Here is a 21,378-nt window from a genome sequence, read left to right as displayed (position 1 = left end):
CCACTCCCTCAGTCAGATCTTTTCTTTTGTCATTGGATCAATCAGCTGTGCAAGACTACACTATATCATACAACTGGACCAATGGCAATGGCCTACGATTTTCAGCCCCACTCCAAGGATAATTTTGGCGTGATATCATTCTGAGGGGGGCTAAGCCCCCCCTCAGCAGACCCAGGGGGGGGCTTCAGCCCCCTAGCCCCCCCTTTCCGCCGCCTATGGGCAATGGGCTTTGGTCCTCATGATTTTGTTTAAGGTATAGTACTGCAAAAAAGAACACATCAGAAGTAGTAAGAGAAATCATACAAATCAGTGCATCAAAATAAATTATTTTTAATGCAAAAGACGACAAAATGTTTATAATAATAATAATAAACATTTCATGAGTTCTGAGGGTTGGTAGTCACTGGTGATGGTGAATTCTTGGGAAATACTAATCCATATCTACTCTCCATTCCAGCCAAACAATGATGAGCTACTCTGAAACCTCCTATCATGTCAGGGTCTCGTTGTGGTAACAGGTCAACATCACTACGTTTCCTGCTAGGTGGTTTACTGTTGGTAAAAATAACAGTAAATACATACACTGACCATTGGAACTATAATCTACAGTAGGTATGGCTCTTGGGAGTGTTTACCTTTTGCCAAAGTCCACTTGGAAAACTCTTTGTAGTAATTCATATGTCATAAGTGTTACAACAAATTGTGGAGAAGATCTGATACGAGCTAAACAAGAAGATAAAGAAATACATCAACTTGTCAACACACAACTGATCAAGACACATGGTAACATGTTGAGTGGCCCAATAAGCAGACAAGGAACACAAATGAAGTATTTTCACACATGTCACTGTATGTTCCTTTCTGATGAATCTCAACCTGGCAAAAACATTCTTGAGATGTGTACCCACAAATACTTCAACGAAAATTTGTATACAAAAACTGCCATAAAACATATCATCTAATTACTTTGGCACACCCAAAGGTTGTCCAAATGTACCTTTTGGTCCATTCACGCTTCCAGATTATCGCACTAAAATTTTCTTTGTCCACACTAGTGACACTACTACTCAACAAGGCGTACCCCTATTTGCAATAATAATGACAGTAGAACAAAACAGTTAGGAAGCATGGCAAATCTCACAGTATGCTGTAGTAGTTGTAGAACACTTTTAGAGTACTCGCTGTGTGGCCAACAAAAGCAAAATATTATTAGTCCAGAATATGTTCATATTGTATCCTATAATGGGCCAACCTGTGCCAGCCCACCTCATCTTGTTGTATCATTCTGGACCCAGTTCGGCACAATACAATTGATTGACTCATATTGCAATTTATTTCGAGCCATACCATGCTGTACACAGGTCAAAAGATGTATGAACAGAGTGTAATGAATATTGGAAAAGTGATTAATGAGGATTATTATATATAAAGAAAGATTAATTGGTTGTGCTACAGGTCAAGCTGTAAACATGACCAAGTCAATAGGATAAACTGCTGTAGCTCCCGCAGCTACAAGTGTACACATGTACCACTAACTCACTCAATTGTAATTTGTATTGTATCATTAGAACAATATTGTGATGGCTCTTACCTCCACCAATGCCTCCTACGGCAAAACAGTAATTTGGTTCAAGCAATTTCATCCAGATGTTGATGTCTCCTCTAGATTTAGTGAGCTCCTATAGTGGAAGAAAAAACTATCACAACATTATTCTGCAACTATGTTAATCTCTAATCCACAGTATCACATATAACACATTGACATACTATCATACAGTCACCACTAGTGTATAGTGGGGATGATGAAGATTGGCACTTTACTGCCATAAAATATCTCTGGAAAACCAGCCTCGCCTTTTCTTCACAACTTAGCAGCATTGATTAGGCTAAATGTGTTTCAGAATGATCCAAAAAGCAAAGTCGAAAATTCAATTTGCTATGACTAACTGATTCCTTCAGACAAGCATAATTCGACAATGGTAAATGCTATGGGATTAATTTTTTCACTGTTTGGCCTGCCTCCATAGCTACAAGACATACATCACGGACTTGCCTTTGTCCTCTTTTGTGTCCAATGTATTACTTACTCCACTACTGCAAAGGTGTTGAATCTTGGGTAGTGAGATACGGCTTCCTATGAGATGTGATTGTTCATAATTAGGAGATTGGCACTTTTCCAATGAATTTTTGCTACTGTATAGATACAAGAATAAGCTTAGTGCATACTTTGTAACATTGTAAGCAGTCCTGAACTGTAGGTACCAATGCTAGTTAACAATAAGTCAGTGGGGGCAATTGGAAACTGGAAACGGAAACCAGAAATGGAAAGTGGAAATAGAAAATGGAAATGGTCAAATCATCATACAAACGTACCCTGGAGTGAAACCCTTGTTTAGTGGCCACCTCTTAAGACCACCTGCTTATAAAGACCACCTCCTTACAAAGACCACATTGTAATTAAATCTCAAAGATAGCTGACTTAAAAGACCATTTCAGACCACCCTCTTTACAAAGACCATGCACCTCTCACGTAATAATAACTAAGATTCCAAGCATCTATTCCATGACATTATCAAGACAGCTAGGCTCTTACTGTCCTAGGGTAAAACCTCACTTAGTGTTACTTTTAAAGACCACCTCTGTATGAAGACTACTTCTATACAAAAACTACAATGTAATTAGGTTCTAAAGATAGGTAAGGCCACTTCATGGTCATGTTTTATAAAGACCATGGTAATATTTGATAAGCTTCAAACATGACTCATAGAAAGAGGTCAATGTCATCTCCCATATTTTGGTCCACACTTCATTCAAGTCATCTACCATTATCGCTTAGTTCAGTTGTACCAGAATATGTTAACTCCTTAGTCCATGCAACTGAAATGAGGCTCTCATAAAGAGATGATGACCTTAAGAATAGAGCTGAGCGATAGTTGTGATCTATCGATTATCGTGATAGTGAGTAACAATCGTGATAATGATAGTATGCAATCATACTATCGCGATATATCAAAACATCTCTCACAAACATGAATAACAGCAGCAAACATGATAGTGTTGAAGTTGAGGAAACTGTGAAAGTCCAGTTGAGCATGCACAACAAAGATTACAACTGTAATACATAACAATTTACCAATATAGCGTTAGAAAACCAGATACGTGATGTGTAATTGGATTATTTGTGTGTCATTTATGTGAAGTTGAGTGTCTTTGATAACTAGTAGTACTATCGTGATACTATCGTTATCGTGATATAAAAGTTACTATCAAATCGTGATAGTGATAGTTGCACTATCGCTCAGCTCTACTTAAGAATATATTATTTTTTAGCTGATCTAGCTGTTTTGATAAGTTATGAAATAGATGTTTGGAACCTAGGTATTATTACAATGTGGAGAGGTGGTCTATGTAAAGAGGGTGGTCTTTTAATAGGTGACCATGAAGTGGGTCAGTATGCCTTAGCCATCTTGGAGATCTACAGTAATTACAAAGTGGTCTTTGTACAGAAGTGGTCTTTATAAGAAGGTTGTCTTTAAGAGGTGGTCACTATACAAGGGTTTTATATACTCTAAGGTACATTTATATGACAATTTGACCATTTCCGGTTTCCATTTCCACTGTTTCCAATTGCCCAGTCAGTGGGTATGGTTGTACATAAATTTACAGACAGCAAAACATGTTTCCCATACACCTGTAAATGGGTGTGGCTTCTTTTGCACACCCACAAACTTTAACTCACCTTGTTGTTAACTCACCTTGTTGATAAATTAGTGGGGCTTCACATATACAAACAGACAGTATCACATATTCCTGATAATTCAGAATGCCTCATGAAAGTAGTTGGCCTGCTGCATGACTTGTACAATCAATTACTGGGAGTGGTTTTACAAAAAGTCTGCAGACAGCAACTGGTATGGATTTGTACAATCCTATAACTTGCCTACTGATTAAGGAGTGTGGCTCCACATTAGAGCTGGGCAATAGTCGAAAAATATCGAGTATCGTGATATTAATTTTCAAATCGTATCGTGATATTTAGCCTCTACACTATTGTGATGGATAACACTTCTAATGACTACTAAGTAGTTCTGTTCATGAACCATATTCTTGTCTTTTCTCAAGAAAGGAGCAATGATTAGGTGTAACAGTGCATAAATTAGCAAGTTTGTTCACAAAATTCTCAATTGTACAAGCAGCTAACTACTGATCTGTCATTTAGATACTATCGCAATACATATATTTGATATTTTCATTACTATCAATTTTCTTGTGAAAATTTTGCTATTGCATAGCACTACTCCACAAATATGTGTGTATGCATGTGAGTTACTGGGTGTGGCACACAAAGTAAACTGGTAGACTATATGGTACACTTCCATATCATCAAACTAAACTAATTAATTCAATTCACATGTGATCTAGTCCACAGTATTCGATAACACAGGTCTGACGTGACCCAATTGACCCAACCCCCTTAAGTACAGCAAGACTAAATGGAGAATGAGTCAGTGATTATGTTTACTGGCCATAAACATCTCCAGTGGCAGATCTAGGATTTTTAAAGAGGGTTTCTGAAAAAATGACAAAGAATAACATAATAAGGCAACTGAGGATATGCCCTTACAGGTACAACGCATGTATCAAAGCCGTTTAAATCCACATTATTTCACTGCCAGTGAAATCATTACATAACCATAATTATACACACTTTTACTGTAACAGACGAAAAGCAGATAAGCATGTGATACATGGACATAGGTTGTTGTGTAGTGTTAATTTCATACAGTTGTGTCTCGCTATATGTATATAGTAGGAGTACAAGATTAAAGCATGTTGTATAAACTTCACCACTACTATATTATTCTATGTCATGCAATTAAGTAATGCTGTATCATAAACTTTAATGGCTTTGTCATGTAAACAATGCACTGTTCCTTTAGGATAATAGAAGCTCAGAGATTGGATGGCCACAACAAGCTAAAGTGTAACTATACAACAAACAATACAATGTTTACTGTCAAGGTATGTAACTGTAATATGGAAGAAATACAGCATGTGTGTACTAACACTTACTAAAATAGGAAATAGGTAAGAGCATGACTTGACATATAACAAACTTTAATGGAGCAGTTACTACCATAGGATCCCAGTAGAGTAGCTTGTTGAAGTCACTGACAACAATTGACCTACAAGGACAAGCTACCAGCATACATTTAGACACATCTTGCAAATTACAGGAAGTACTCTTGTCTCAAGATTGTACAAATCAAATAACATGTTTACTTGTAAAGGTGTGACCTAAACAATTAGAATAATATTGAAAGCCAAAATGTAACCATTACTTGGGATACTCACCTGTGCATACTGTTGTGATACTCTCATGACTTTATCTGTAATGACAGAAAATAAGTACTCTAGCTTTCTTATGCAAACAAAACTTCTTAAACTTTTCTATCACCATAATCCAGACACAAATTAGTGCACAATTCAAAACAATATGATACATGATCCACTAAGCCACTTGTTGTACAGACCACATACACAAACCTTTAGTAGCAGTGTTATTAGGATTAGACTTGACAGCTTCATGGACTATCTTCTCCATAATATCCAAGTTACCCAATAACTGATTAAATGCCTTGAACTGTGGAAAGCTGACCTGTTGACCAACTGACCCACCAGCAACCTACACCAGTACATCAGATAATCCACATGTCACACAACACATATGTACAGTTGGATTATGACTCACACCCTGTTCACACTATCCAACTATAACTTTAATATATCCAGCTCAATTTGATGCAACTAGAGATAGATTGCCCCAAATAATAATGAGCGAATATAAGGTTGTGATTAGTTAGACACTTAGTATGCTGTAAAATGGTGTTTTAGGAACTTTGTACAATCAAACCTCTCTAACCCGACACCTGCATAATCCAGAATCCTCTTTAATCCAACCAAAATGTCATTTACCAAAACTTTTGTATAGAAAACTACCTCTATAATCTGACACCTCTGTGCTCAATCTGACACAAAATTTGATTCTCTAGAGTTGGAAACACATTGTTTTCGACCTTTGTAATCCAACAGAGAATAATAGCAGCATTTAAAACAATAACAGAAAATAATGTTTAAGCAACCAAAGCTTTTAATTGGTTCACAATAACTGAAAAAAAAGCTGTAATTCTAAAATTAATTCATGTTAAAAACATTGTGTGATCAGTTTTACCTGTAATTTACTGACATAATTCTGCAATATTGGATTACAGAGAGGTGACTTGATAATCCAACTACCTCTTTAATCCAGCAAAATTTATGGCTCCCATTGAGTGTCGAATTAGAGAGGTTTGACTGTATATTGGTGTTTCTTTAGAATATCAATGGGTATTGGTACGTAGATCAAAATGGTTGGAATTAAGAGTCTACTGGAAGCAAGGTAAATCCTAGCCTGTTTGTAGTATACATACTTTTAGCTAGAGCACAGCCAAATGCTTAACCATGACATATTGTACTTTGTGTGGGAAGATCAAAGCAATGCCCCGTACTGTACTGTCCATATTAGCAGTATAACTGTACATACAGAATAGTCATACACTTAATTGGGCAAATACTGTATACTTGGACAAATACAGTACAGTTATGTGGATGATTTATTGAAGGAATGTTACAAAAACAACTTACTGGAACAGCACGTGTGTGACACTGTAAATTGCTAAAACCAGCCAAACTAATCCTACCAGGTTGTTTTACAACAAGAAACAGATTGTATGAACACTTACTGATTATCTGATCATGAAGCTGTATAAACATGACTTCATTAAGACAGCACAATTGATCACGAGCGTGACCTTAAAATTGCTAAAACTAGCCAAACTAATCCTATTAGTTCATTCTATGACTAGAAATAGATTATATATAAATACTTACTGATATCCTGATCACTGAAAATCACAGCGGTTTGAGTACTAGAGAAAATCGCTCTGAGCCAGACGACCAGGAAGTACAACATAACACTAAAGCACAGTCTATGCTTGTGTGTGTGAGAAATAAAGTACTTGGGGGTGTCTCAAGGCAAATACAGCACTTGGCTTCACCTAGTGTTGTATTAGCCTCTCAACACGTCCCCTTGTGCTGCATTTTCTGTACACACATACAGAGGTGCTTTAACTATAACATATTATTAAAGTTGATTGCCCAGAATATGTTTACATTGCATTTTGACCCAGTTGAGCGGTGGCTTAGCACAGCTTGATGGAGAACTATACCATGTAATACCCGGCTAGTGTGAATAGGGTGATACAGAAAACACATACACAATATTCCACTACATACTTAAGGCTGGTTTTCATATAGCCACAAACTGCCTGTATTATTGCTTGAGTCAGAGTGTCTACGGTAATGTGCGAATTATTGCTGTTCACTGCAGTTGGCCTGCGACCGTACGTGAGATGGATTAACAGTTCGTTACACGTCTTATTTTATAAGTTTAGCGAGCCTTGGAAACAACCCTAGTAGCAAAGGTACATCTTAATTAGTTACAACACGGCATGTTACAAGTGTTTTAGTGACTCTACGAAGCATGGTATATTCATAGGCATCATGCTTGGCTTCTTCGGAACATTGCCAGTGTTTGCCTGTGGTATTTGTTTCAATAATCGCAGGCAATGCGCAGGCGATTTGTGGCTATATGGAAACCAGCCTTTAGATTTTATACTACAAATATGCTCACTGATAGCAGGTGGTCCTTTACATATGAGGACATTCTAAATTCTCTGATCTTGCTCATCAACTTGATAAAGTCAACTGCAGGAATGGAGCCACTCCCCTCTGGATCACATGAGATAAACGCTTGTCTAGCATGTTCAGTTGGAAGACTCTAATGATCACCAAAAAACAACACATGATAAAATGGAAGCATCTTGTGTGTATAACAGTGACACACAAACTCACACATACACACAGACATGCACCACACACTTAATAACAGATCCACACAGACAACATGTGCTTGCATGCACACACAAACACACACATTACCTATAAAAGCTGTACAAACTCTTCATAGGAAAACTCATGTGAGTGATCAGTCCCAAAGTACTGCTTTACAAATGTACTCTCAAAGTTTCCTGTATATCAACAAATAAACACAGTGCTAATGACTGTGAGTGATTACATTTTAATAAAGCTGGAACAAAACAGATGGTTAAATGCATGTAGTCCACTACAATATTCAGTATTGTCTCAAATTATGGTCTGGGCATTTATTTCATTCAAGTGATTTTATCCTGGTTCCTAAGTGATCAGTAATTCCTGAATTAACTTCATACCATATGACATGAAATTATGAAGAATTGTATGAATCGGCTGCATTCGTCAAATGTCAATAAGTGCCTCACAAGTCAGTGTTTAGATCTGTGATTTCTACAACCTTTAATTTGTCAAAGGTGATTAATTGTGAATTAGTCACATTTTTCTTTCATCAGTATTCCCTGTTGTATAGTATATATCTCAATCTTGTACTCTCTATGATGTTTTCCTCACATTTCACATTTTCAATATTACAAGTAATTGTACCAAATGTTTTTCACTTAAAATCATTTACTTGATCATTTATAACACTTGTAAGAAATCATGACCGTACTTGGCATTTATTTCTGTTGATACTGTACACCCCAGTAAATAAACGTGACCAGAAGTTTATACAAGACCAGCCAAAACTCGAGGTAACATAGTACGTGTACATAAATAAAATAATATATAAACGTTATATTTCCAATCACATAATCATTTACAGTGTATGTTTTCATTCTATTTTACCATAAGACACTTTCCCAGTCTTGTCAACATCAAATAACTTAATGCTCAGTTGAGAGACGGCATCAGGTGCACAGAGAAGTGACTCAAAAGCCTGAAACTCCACAAGTGATATTAACCTACACAACACAACAACTCTATTAAATGCTCCACTGAACAACATGTATTACACTAAGTGTTAACAGGACATGAAAAAGAAGTTTCATTTCATAACTGTTAAACAATGCTCTATCACAGATAGACTACATAAAATAGTGAGTATCCCATCAGACTCATTAAATCAGTTAATATTTACCTCCACTGAATTGTCAGGTAACACATAACATGTCATCATATGGGATAGTAGTTGTGTTTAGACACAGAAGCAGTTAGAACATGACATGAATAGCACATAGACTGCTGTTTGTATCATTGGATAGTGTGGAGCACAGGTAAACTTTGAAACATGTAATCAGTTAGAAAATGAAACACTCAATCATTTTGTCAACTACAAGGTCAAAGCTGACTATTGCACTCACAACAGCTCTAGCTTATAATAATCCTAAAACATGCATACAGTGTAATAATAATGAGTAATATCACAGTGTTAGCATTAATTTATAGACTATATGCACTGCCGTATGCATTCTAAAAACACGTGATATTTTAATATGTCAAGACGGTGAACGGATAGGATCTAATGTACATAGAAAATGCGAAATTCGCAAAATCTCAGGAAATAGACCACTTACCAGTACTTCTTGCAGAGCGATAAATTCTTCTACCAGTATAGCAGAACAACTGAAAAGAGGAGCTCCCATACGAAAATTTCAGGGTTGCCACAACCGTGTGCGGTTGCAACAAGCTAGTTTCTAGGTTGCCCTAGGATTACAGCAGTTTTTATAACCCTGTGTGAAGGGTGCAAGGTTGCAAAAGCCTGTCACTAACCTTGCATGAAGGTTGTGATCCTAAAGGTTGTAAGGTTGCACTGTGCTGGCAAGTTGTATGGTGGTGGTAAGTCTGGTATTATAGCTGTTACTAAATAAGCTGTTCTTGACATGCAAGGCTGTTCTATATACCGAAAAGCACAAACTACACCCCATCACACAACAGTTCATAGTTTTGTGTTATGCTAAACATCTGCATTCTGTAACTTGACTCACAAATGGGTAGCTGTGCCCGTAGTATTAGTGGTAACTTATAGCTTGAGCCGCATTTACTACCTGTACTTTTGTATGGGATTTGCAATAGTCGTTCACCGTCAAAAAATTTCGGGAGCACCGCTAAACAGCCTTAATTGATCATATTTCGATTATTAATAGACCACACATATAGTCTACTAGCAAGAGTTTATAATATAGTAATTATGTGGAAGTTAAATGGCTTCCTTTCTACTTTAACCACTAACTATCTCAGACATGAGTGGAATATGTATTCAACTTAGCTAGCAAGAGCAGTGCTTTTATTGTATTAAAGAGCATGGCTGATAACCTTGAAGATAACTCCATTAGAAGCAGGAGCTGTGGGAGAGCCTGCAGCACCACTCTACTTTATTTTGATGTGGTAAAAAGAATGTATAAAATTGACTTTGACGTTGATACCAAATTGATAAGTTTTATTGTTCTACTTGATTTGCTGGGGAAAACTCTGAGAACTGCATCTGAGAAAGCAATTACCACATGAAAGTTTAAACCAGTAATTAAAGCAGTCACTGTCCATTGTGTATTCTTTCCAGTCTTCAGTAATTTACTGGTTCAGTATATTTCAGATATTCATCAGCTAAGCCAATTGCAGTAAGGAAAAGAACAAACACTAAAAGTCTATACATTACACAGAAACTTTAGAAAGGAACTTTCACACATTCATTTGTTACAGGACTATGTACAAGCCATTAGATACTTCCACTACCATACTGTAATATTACTCAAACTGAATAAAATGATATTAACAAAGCAACAAATCAATCAATGCAGTAATTATCATACAGTACAGTAACACTGTGATCATGAAGATATATTGACTAGTAAACAGCTTCACAATGTCTTGGCAGCATTAGTGAGGTATAACCAAGCAAAAGTGTCTTCACTTTAATACAACTCGAAATGTTTCAAATAGTTTGTTACAATTTCTATTCAATAGAATTTTCTAGCAATTGATTGACTGATGCCTCAGACAAGCATAGCTCAATAACAACTAAACTAAGGCAACAGCTTTGATTATTTTTCATAGTTCGACATTGCTTCAGCCCTACAGGTGCTTTTTGAATGCCACAGTACGTACAATCAGGAGTGCATTGAATCCTATGGACAAGGGAACATGCAACTTCGTAAAGAGCAAAATTCAAACATGGCTGCCGTGTACTATAAGTAACTTTTAAAATTTCCTAATTAGGATATTACGTGGAGGCGCATGGTCGAATACGTCATGTTTCCACTGCAACAAAGCAAAGCTATGGAAATGAAGTTCAAGGGCACGACAGAGGAATAGTAGTACAGGCTTAGCAGGACAGTCTTTCTACAGTCAATAATCGCGCAAAATTACTCCACTTGACTATTCCAAGCTTTACCTTATCAAAGCAGCTTTGCTACATTCTCAGTAGACGATGGAGTAGCAGCTCATTCAGTGTATCCCTGTTGTGCACAAGAATGATGTAACCAATTATATACATAGTAACACCGGATGCCATGTTTGAATTTTGTCCGCACTATTGGTAGTGTACAGAGTTACATGTTCCCTTCTCCATAGGATTCGATGCGCTCCTCGTACAATGCACACATCATGGTTTTGTACTCCTTTGTGTCCCATTTCTTCTGGCTGACAGATCAAAGTGTTGATTTGCAGTGGTGCATGATGGCCTAATGTATTTTGTGGACTGGACTCACGGACTGAGCTGGAAATAGCTTAACAATAATCCAAGCATTATTCATCCGTTCTAATGCTGGGCACAACATTACCGAGCTACAACTGCTGGTACTGCTCTTCCTCATAAGTCACAAAGGTAGTGTGTGTACTGATTTATTAGAATATTTACAAAACACGCGTAATAGGACTGAGCTGGAAATAGCTTAACAATAATCCAAGCATTATCTATTCGTTCTAATGCTGGGCACAACATTACCGAGCTACAACTGCTGGTACTGCTCTTCCTCATAAGTCACAAAGGTAGTGTGTGCACTAATTTATTAGAATATTTACAAAACACGCGTAATAGTAGTGAAAGAGGCTACTGTTGTAGCATAGGGTCATTCCAGCACTAGTTAAGCTTCAGTAATGAGCCCTTGTGGTCTGAGGTGAGACTATATAGCCACATATTGCATCACCCACCTTCTCAATATCAAATCAGTAAGTTTATACCAACCTGCAGTTGTGCATTCACTGTAAATTATGGCTAAACTGTTATGCAACCCTACAAAGTTATGGTTCAACTGCTGTCATACATTTTCGGAATATTCTAATAATTCATGGCATGCGCGACCTTCGTGACTTAAGAGGAAGAGCAGTACAAGCAGTTGTAACTTGATAGCGATGCTCCCAGCATTAGAAGATAATCTTTGGATTACTGCTATAAAGCAGCTTCCAGCTCAGTCCGCAAGTCCAGTCCACAAAATACAAAATGATGGCTTCCCTACGTTTGTAACAGGAATTGTACAACTTGTTGTTGCAATTGGAGAAGTGCACTCGTAGTGCTCTTCATTTGTAACACTGTGTAACAGCCTGAGCACAGTTAACAGCCTATTTTGTGAATATCAGTCAAATGGTTGGGAGTCTACTGGAAGCATAGCACGTCTCATGTCATAAATACTCTTAAGAGTGTAGCTCCTATACATGCTGTTTTACAAACATTTTAAGCAATTGATATTATTCATGGTAAGGGGAGGACCCCAAACTGGCAAACAATAAACTAAGCAAGAAAACTAACTTGTCTTTAAAATGGCGCATCTTGAAGACATAGTGCGACCAAGATATCATCAAAAATAAGCCCCAAATATTTTCTCTGAGCTCGGTTGGGACTTCTCTTGCCTACCACCCCTAGCACAAAAGGTAGCACATGCTGGACAACTAACTAAAGCTATAAAAGTCCCTGTGTTCATCAATGAGGCCCATCTCAATTTTCTTTGTCCATGCAGCAAATGTCACACTATCTCACCAATATCAAACTTTCAGACACTTTAGCTAAGTTGTTAATAATTAATAGTTACTATAGTAATTGTGTTTCAAGCTGCAAGCACCAGTTGCTTGCAGACCCTTGGCATACTAGCCATAAAGCAATAATAAATAAATAAAGAGATATCAGAAGAGCGATGAGAGTTGGGCTTACTTCCATGTCAGAGTGTATTAGTAGAGCCATGGTGAAGTAGATGGTCAGCAAACAACGGTAGAAAACTATTGCCTCCCTTACTATACCCCCATAGTCTCACGTAGCCAAAACGGTTTTTTCTTTTGTGTGGGCGTCAGGGAAAGGTTTAGTCTCGTGCCCAGACCGCTTTTTTTCTTATTGTGTGGGGGCGGAGAAAAAAGGGTCTGGTGGATCTCCAATACATTTTTTGTGCAGCCAGATCTACAACTTTTGGGGATCGTTGATTAGTGGTGATGGATAGCAAAGGTTTGTTAACGAAGCGACAATAGGAAATACAGCACGCGTTTGCTTAGCAAGGCTGAATCCTTGGGTACGCGCGCCGTATTTCCTATTGTCGCTTCGTTAACAAACCTTTGCTATCCATCACCACTAATCAACGATCCCCAAAAGTTGTAGATCCGGCTGCACAAAAAATGTATTGGAGATCCACCAGACCCTTTTTTCTCCGCCCCCACACAAAAAGAAAAAAAGCGGTCTGGGCACGAGACTAGGAAAGGTTCTGGTTCACCTACATTCTTCTGTGTAGCGTTCCACTGCAGTCAGGGTGAATGTTGATTTTTCCCACGCCCACACAAAGGAAAAAAGTGGTCTGGCTACGCGACACTAATACCTCCAATGGTCGCAAATACAAGGGGAGTGAAGGAGGCCGGCTGCTCTATGGTCGCCATACTCACGTTTCTTAATTATAAGTTCTTCTGTGACTCAGTCGCCGTGTCGTCGGTACAAAGAGTGAACACTGGTGGTGCAGTAGCTTGGTGCATTAGGATGGAACACCCTTATCAGTGTCTAATTGAAGGCACTTTGTCGCTGCCCAAGAATCAGTTCGAGTTTGTATTTGGGTGAAAGGAAAGGGACCGGTGCAACTCCGCCCAGGACAAGAGAAGGGAAAAAAAATCCTCCGGAACCGTGTGGGCATGCACGGATAGGCAAATAAACTATCACAACAGAACACTCACCTGTCTGTCAGTACCACGTCTAATTCATTATATCAACTACCGATGATAGTAGTCTCGCGTGGCCAGACCGCTATTTCAGCGCAGGGGCTTATCGATTAGAGATTATAAGCGCCCGCGCAGAAAAGGGTCCGAGGATAGATCACATCCCCTAATGGAGCCCACTATGTCTCGCCCCCAGACCACAACATGGTGGTCTAGGGGCGGGGCGAGACCTTGTGATCTGCAGGCGAGGACTAGGAGCGCTCGAGGTGAATCACCATTACGTCATAGTTCATACATCACGCTTCTGCACCGTGAATCGTGCGCATGACCATAAAAAAAGATAAAATTCCTGAGATAGCCCTACACTCACCACAAAACTCCATACACTCCACTCCAGTCAGATCTTTTCTTTTGTCATTGGATCAATCAGCTGCGCAAGACTACACTATATCATACAACTGGACCAATGGCAATGGTCTACGATTTTCAGCCCCACTCCAAGGATAAGTTTGGCGTGATATCATTCTGAGGGGGGGCTAAGCCCCCCCTTTCTGCCGCCTATGGGCAATGGGCTTTGGTCCTCATGATTTTGTTTAAGGTATAGTACTGCAAAAAAGAACACATCAGAAGTAGTAAGAGAAATCACACAAATCAGTGCATCAAAATAAATTATTTTTAATGCAAAAGACGACAAAATGTTTATAATAATAATAATAAACATTTCATGAGTTCTGAAGGTTGGTAGTCACTGGTGATGGTGAATTCTTGGGAAATACTAATCCATATCTACTCTCCATTCCAGCCAAACAATGATGAGCTACTCTGAAACCTCCTATCATGTCAGGGTCTCGTTGCGGTAACAGGTCAACATCACTACGTTTCCTGCTAGGTGGTTTACTGTTGGTAAAAATAACAGTAAATACATACACTGACCATTGGAACTATAATCTACAGTAGGTATGGCTCTTGGGAGTGTTTACCTTTTGCCAAAGTCCACTTGGAAAACTCTTTGTAGTAATTCATATGTCATAAGTGTTACACCAAATTTTGGAGAAGATCTGATACGAGCTAAACAAGAAGATAAAGAAATACATCAACTTGTCAACACACAACTGATCAAGACACATGGTAACATGTTGAGTGGCCCAATAAGCAGACAAGGAACACAAATGAAGTATTTTCACACATGTCACTGTATGTTCCTTTCTGATGAATTTCAACCTGGCAAAAACATTCTTGAGATGTGTGCCCACAAATACTTCAACGAAAATTTGTATACAAAAACTGCCATAAAACATATCATCTAATTACTTTGGCACACCCAAAGGTTGTCCAAATGTACCTTTTGGTCCATTCACGCTTCCAGATTATCGCACTAAAATTTTCTTTGTCCACACTACTACTCAACAAGGTGTACCCCTATTTGCAACAATAATGACAGTAGAACAAAACAGTTAGGAAGCATGGCACATCTCACAGTACGTTATAGTAGTTGTAGAACACTTTTAGAGTACTCGCTGTGTGGCCAACAAAAGCAAAATATTATTAGTCCAGAATGTGTTCATATTGTATCCTATAATGGGCCAACCTGTGCCAGCCCACCTCATCTTGTTGTATCATTCTGGACCCAGTTCGGCACAATACGATTGATTGACTCATACTGCAATTTATTTCGAGTCATACCATGCTGTACACAGGTCAAAAGATGTATGAACAGAGTGTAATGAATATTGGAAAAGTGATTAATGAGGATTATTATATATAAAGAAAGATTAATTGGTTGTGCTACAGGTAAAGCTGTAAACATGACCAAGTCAATAGGATAAACTGCTGTAGCTCCCGCAGCTACAAGTGTACACATGTACCGCTAACACACTCAATTGTAATTTGCATTGTAACATTAGAACAATATTGTGATGGCTCTTACCTCCACCAATGCCTCCTAAGGCAAAACGGTAATTTGGTTCAAGCAATTTCATCCAGATGTTGATGTCTCCTCTAGATTTAGTGAGCTCCTATAGTGGAAGAAAAAACTATCACAACATTATTCTGCAACTATGTTAATCTCTAATCCACAGTATCACATATAACACATTGACATACTATCATACAGTCACCACTAGTGTATAGTGGGGATGATGAAGATTGGTACTTTACTGCCATAAAATATCTCTGGAAAACCAGCCTCACCTTTTCTTCACAACTTAGCAGCATTGATTAGGCTAAATGTGTTTCAGAATGATCCAAAAAGCAAAATTGAAAAATCAATTTGCTATGACTAACTGATTCCTTCAGACAAGCATAATTCGACAATGGTAAATGCTATGGGATTAATTTTTTCACTGTTTGGCCTGCCTCCATAGCTACAAGATGTGCATCACGGACTTGCCTTTGTCTTCTTTTGTGTCCAATGTATTACTTACTCCACTACTGCAAAGGTGTTGAATCTTGGGTAGTGAGATACGGCTTCCTATGAGATGTAATTGTTTGTAATTAGGAGATTGGCACTTTTCCAATGAATTTTTGCTACTATATAGATACAAGAATAAGCTTAGCGCATACTTTGTAATATTGTAAGCAGTCCTGAACTGTAGGTACCAATGCTAGTTAACAATAAGTCAGTGGGGGCAATTGGAAACAGTGGAAACGGAAACCAGAAATGGAAAGTGGAAGTAGAAAATGGAAATAGTCAAATCATCATACAAACGTACCCTGGAGTGAAACCCTTGTTTAGTGGCCACCTCTTAAAGACCACCTTCTTATAAAGACCACCTCCTTACAAAGACCACATTGTAATTAAATCTCAAAGATAGCTGACTTAAAAGACCATTTCAGACCACCCTCTTTACAAAGACCATGCACCTCTCACGTAATAATAACTAAGATTCCAAGCATCTATTCCATGACATTATCAAGACAGCTAGGCTCTTACTGTCCTAGGGTAAAACCTCACATAGTGTTACTTTTAAAGACCACCTCTGTATGAAGACTACTTCTATACAAAAACTACAATGTAATTAGGTTCTAAAGATAGGTAAGGCCACTTCATGGTCATGTTTTATAAAGACCATGGTAATATTTGATAAGCTTGAAACATGACTCATAGAAAGAGGTCAATGTCATCTCCCATATTTTGGTCCACACTTCATTCAAGTCATCTACCATTATCGCTTAGTTCAGATGTACCAGAATATGTTAACTCCTTAGTCCATGCAACTGAAATGAGGCTCTCATAAAGAGATGATGACCTTAAGAATAGAGCTGAGTGATAGTTGCAATCTATCGATTATCGTGATAGTGAGTAACAATCATGATAATGATAGTATGCAATCATACTATCGCAATATATCAAAACATTTCTCACAAACATGAATAACAGCAGCAAACATGATAGTGTTGAAGTTGAGGAAACTGTGAAAGTCCAGTTGAGCATGCACAACAAAGATTACAACTGTAATACATAACAATTTACCAATATAGCGTTAGAAAACGAGATACGTGGTGTGTAATTGGATTATTTGTGTGTCATTTATGTGAAGTTGAGTGTCTTTGATAACTAGTAGTACTATCGTGATACTATCGTTATCGTGATATAAAAGTTACTATCAAATCGTGATAGCGATAGTTGCACTATCGCTCAGCTCTACTTAAGAATATATTATTTTTTAGCTGATCTAGCTGTTTTGATAAGTTATGAAATAGATGTTTGGAACCTAGGTATTATTACAATGTGGAGAGGTGGTCTATGTAAAGAGGGTGGTCTTTTAATAGGTGACCATGAAGTGGGTCAGTATGCCTTAGCCATCTTGGAGATCTACAGTAATTACAAAGTGGTCTTTATAAGAAGGTTATCTTTAAGAGGTGGTCACTATACAAGGGTTTTATATACTCTAGGGTACATTTATATGACAACTTGACCATTTCCGTTTTCCATTTCCAATTTCCATTTCCACTGTTTCCAATTGCCCAGTCAGTGGGTATGGTTGTACATAAATTTACAGACAGCAAAACATGTTTCCCATACACCTGTAAATGGGTGTGGCTTCTTTTGCACACCCACAAACTTTAATTCACCTTGTTGATAAATTAGTGGGGCTTCACATATACAAACAGACAGTATCACATATTCCTGATAATTCAGAATGCCTCATGAAAGTAGTTGGCCTGCTGCAAGATTAGACCATGACTTGTACAATCAATTACTGGGAGTGGTTTTACAAAAAGCCTGCAGACAGCAACTGGCATGGATTTGTACAATCCTATAACTCACCTACTGATTAAGGAGTGTGGCTCCACATTAGAGCTGGGCAATAGTCAAAAAACATTGAGTATCGTGATATTAATTTTCAAATCGTATCGTGATATTTAGCCTCTACACTATTGTGATGGATAACACTTCTAATGACTACTAAGTAGTTATGTTCATGAACCATATTCTTGTCTTTTCTCAAGAAAGGAGCAATGATTAGGTGTAACAGTGTATAAATTAGCAAGTTTGTTCACAAAATTCTCAATTGTACAAGCAGCTAACTACTGATCTGTCATTTAGATACTATCGCAATACATATTTGATATTTTCATTACTATCAATTTTCTTGTGAAAATTTTGCTATTGCATAGCACTACTCCACAAATATGTGTGTATGCATGTGAGCTACTGGGCGTGGCACACAAAGCAAACTGCTAGACTATATGGTACACTTCCATATCATCAAACTAAACTAATTAATTCAATTCACATGTGATCTAGTCCAAGATATTCAATAACGCAGGACGTGACCCAATTGACCCAACCCCCTTAAGTACAGCAAGACTAAATAGAGAATGAGTCAGTGATTATGTTTGCTGGCCATACACATCTCCATTGGCAGATCTAGGATTTTTAAAGAGGGTTTCTGAAAAAATGACAAAGAATAACATAATAAGGCAACTGAGGACATGCCCTTACAGGTACAATGCATGTATTAAAGCCGTTTAAATCCACATTATTTCACTGGCAGTGAAATCATTACATAACCATAATTATACACACTTTTACTGTAACAGACGAAAAGCAGATAAGCATGTGATACATGGACATAGGTTGTTGTGTAGTGTTAATTTCATACAGTTGTGTCTCGCTATATGTATATAGTAGGAGTACAAGATTAAAGCATGTTGTATAAACTTCACCACTACTATATTATTCTATGTCATGCAATTAAGTAATGCTGTATCATAAACTTTAATGGCTTTGCCATGTAAACAATGCACCGTTCCTTTAAGATAATAGAAGCTCTGAGATTGGATGGCCACAACAAGCTAAAGTGTAACTATACAACAAACAATACAATGTTTACTGTCAAGGTATGTAACTGTAAAATGGAAGAAATACAGCATGTGTGTACTAACACTTACTAAAATAGGAAATAGGTAAGAGCATGACTTGACATATAACAAACTTTAATGGAGCAGTTACTACCATAGGATCCCAGTAGAGTAGCTTGTTGAAGTCACTGACAACAATTGACCTACAAGAACAAGCTACCAGCATACATTTAGACACATCTTGTAACTTACAGGAAGTACTTATCGTTCTCTTCTTTCAAGGTTGCACAAATCAAATAACATGTTTACTTGTAAAGGTGTGACCTAAACAATTAGAATACAATGAAAGTCAAAATGTAACCATTACTTGGGATACTCACCTGTGCATACTGTTGTGATACTCTCATGACTTCATCTGTAATGACAGAATAAGTACTCTAGCTTTCTTATGCACATAGTGCATAATATGATACATGATACACTAAGCCACGTTTTATACAGACCACATACACAAACCTTTAGTAGCAGTGTTATTAGGATTAGACTTGACAGCTTCATGGACTATCTTCTCCATAATATCCAAGTTACCCAACAACTGATTAAATGCCTTGAACCATGGAAAGCTGATCTGTTGATCAACTGACCCACCAGCAACCTACACCAGTAGATCAGAAAATCCACATGTCACTCAACTACGTATATACAGTTGGATGATGGCTCACACCCTGTTCACACTATCCAACTACGTATAACTTTAATATATCCAGCTCAATCTGCTGCAACTAGAGATCGCATGCCCCGGATAATAATGAGCACATATAATGTTAAGCTGTACAATGATGTAGCTACTGTGTTGTAGGAATTTGGTTCTTTAGCTGGGAATATCAATAGGCATTGGTACGTAGATCAAAATGGTTGGGATTATAATAGTCTACTGGAAGCAAGGTAAATCCTATACATACTGTTAGTTAGAGCACAGCCAAATGCTTAACAACAACACATTATTAAGGTTGATTGCCCAGAATATGTATTTTGACCTGCCTCATCTTGTTGAGTTGGCTGGGCATGGCTTAGTACAGCTTGATGGAGAACTATGCCATGCAATACCCGGCTAGTGTGAATAGGGTGTTACAGAAAGCACATACACAACATCTTAAATTTTATACTACAAATGCGTTTACTGATAGCAGGTGGTCCTTTACATGTGAGGACATTCTAAATTCTCTGATCTTGCTCATCAACTTGATAAAGTCAACTGCAGGAATGGAGCTCATCCCCTCTGGATCACATGAGATAAATGCTTGTCTAGCATGTTCAGTTGGAAGACTCTGATGATCAACAAAAATCAACACATGATAAAATGGAATGTGTCTTGTGTGTAAAACAGTGACACACGCACGCACGCACAGACGCATGCACGCACGGATGCATGCACGCACACACACAGATTACCTGTAAAAGCTGTACAAACTCTTCATAGAAAAGCTCATGTGAGTGATCAGTCCCAAATTACTGCTTTACAAATGTACTTTCAAAGTTAAAGTTAACTTGTTGATGAACTGTAGTACTGCTTAGTACCTTATGGAAGTTTCCTGTATATCAACAAATAAACACAGTGCTAATGACAATTAACTGTGAGTGATTATATTTTAATAAAACTGGAGTAAGACAAATGATCTTAAATTACCGGTCAAATGAGTGTAGTCCACTACAATATTCAGTATTGTCTCAAATTATGGCCCAGACATTTATTTCATTCAAGTGATTTTACCCTGGTTCCTAAGTGATCAGTATTCCCAAATCAATTTCATATACCCACTACTATGTTTTCCTCAACACATTTCACATGTTCACTACTCTACAAAATGTTCTTCACTTACATTACTAAGTCCATTATCATCATGTCCAGTTCATTTCTGATTATTGTTGCCAATTCAATATGACAGCAGACATACTGGTCAAGAAGAATAGACCACTACA

At 37.7% G+C, this 21,378-nt stretch overlaps 2 protein-coding genes and 1 non-coding gene across 42 annotated transcripts in view; all 3 read right to left on the bottom strand.

Annotated features, from left to right (window-relative positions):
* Window positions 1-228: 228 nt before the first annotated feature.
* Window positions 229-14,234, bottom strand: LOC136268694 (electrogenic aspartate/glutamate antiporter SLC25A12, mitochondrial-like). Of its 28 annotated transcripts, none has more exons than XM_066064119.1 (11): window positions 14,110-14,234; window positions 8,821-8,936; window positions 8,041-8,129; window positions 7,733-7,879; window positions 5,548-5,686; window positions 5,356-5,390; window positions 5,236-5,298; window positions 5,074-5,186; window positions 1,592-1,679; window positions 636-723; window positions 229-552 (listed from the first exon to the last, which is right to left on the bottom strand). In XM_066064119.1, exons 9-11 carry the CDS (start codon window positions 1,641-1,643, stop codon window positions 378-380), a joined length of 315 nt encoding a protein of 104 aa, XP_065920191.1. In that variant the 5' UTR covers window positions 1,644-1,679; window positions 5,074-5,186; window positions 5,236-5,298; window positions 5,356-5,390; window positions 5,548-5,686; window positions 7,733-7,879; window positions 8,041-8,129; window positions 8,821-8,936; window positions 14,110-14,234; the 3' UTR covers window positions 229-377. The 28 variants fall into 22 exon arrangements, with proteins under 28 accessions (XP_065920188.1, XP_065920198.1, XP_065920191.1 ...); XM_066064118.1 differs by having other exon boundaries at window positions 5,118-5,186; XM_066064123.1 differs by having other exon boundaries at window positions 5,284-5,298.
* LOC136237392 (small nucleolar RNA SNORD57) lies at window positions 9,081-9,156 on the bottom strand. Its single transcript, XR_010692455.1, has one exon. It is a non-coding gene; the product is annotated as a small nucleolar RNA SNORD57 (small nucleolar RNA).
* A 496-nt stretch (window positions 14,235-14,730) lies between the features above and the next one.
* Window positions 14,731-21,378, bottom strand: part of LOC136268688 (protein NLRC3-like) — a 33,872-nt gene continuing 27,224 nt past the window's right edge. For 11 of the 13 annotated variants that reach the window (XM_066064094.1, XM_066064093.1, XM_066064100.1 and 8 more), the window contains 10 exons: window positions 21,279-21,373; window positions 20,851-20,990; window positions 20,580-20,726; window positions 19,915-20,053; window positions 19,779-19,813; window positions 19,651-19,722; window positions 19,533-19,601; window positions 16,019-16,106; window positions 15,072-15,159; window positions 14,731-14,988 (listed from right to left, as the gene is read on the bottom strand). The gene's annotated coding sequence lies outside the window, so the exon portion shown is untranslated. Of the gene's footprint in view, window positions 14,989-15,071; window positions 15,160-16,018; window positions 16,107-19,488; window positions 19,602-19,650; window positions 19,723-19,778; window positions 19,814-19,914; window positions 20,054-20,579; window positions 20,727-20,850; window positions 20,991-21,278; window positions 21,374-21,378 lie in introns of all 13 variants that reach the window. The other 2 variants (XM_066064102.1, XM_066064096.1) reach the window with 2 other exon arrangements.

The sequence above is a fragment of the Dysidea avara genome, chromosome 10, assembly GCF_963678975.1.
Source record: "Dysidea avara chromosome 10, odDysAvar1.4, whole genome shotgun sequence".
NCBI classification, from domain to species: domain Eukaryota; kingdom Metazoa; phylum Porifera; class Demospongiae; order Dictyoceratida; family Dysideidae; genus Dysidea; species Dysidea avara.
The sequence above is the reverse complement of the archived record's forward strand: the minus strand, read 5'-3'. Positions and strand labels throughout refer to the sequence as shown.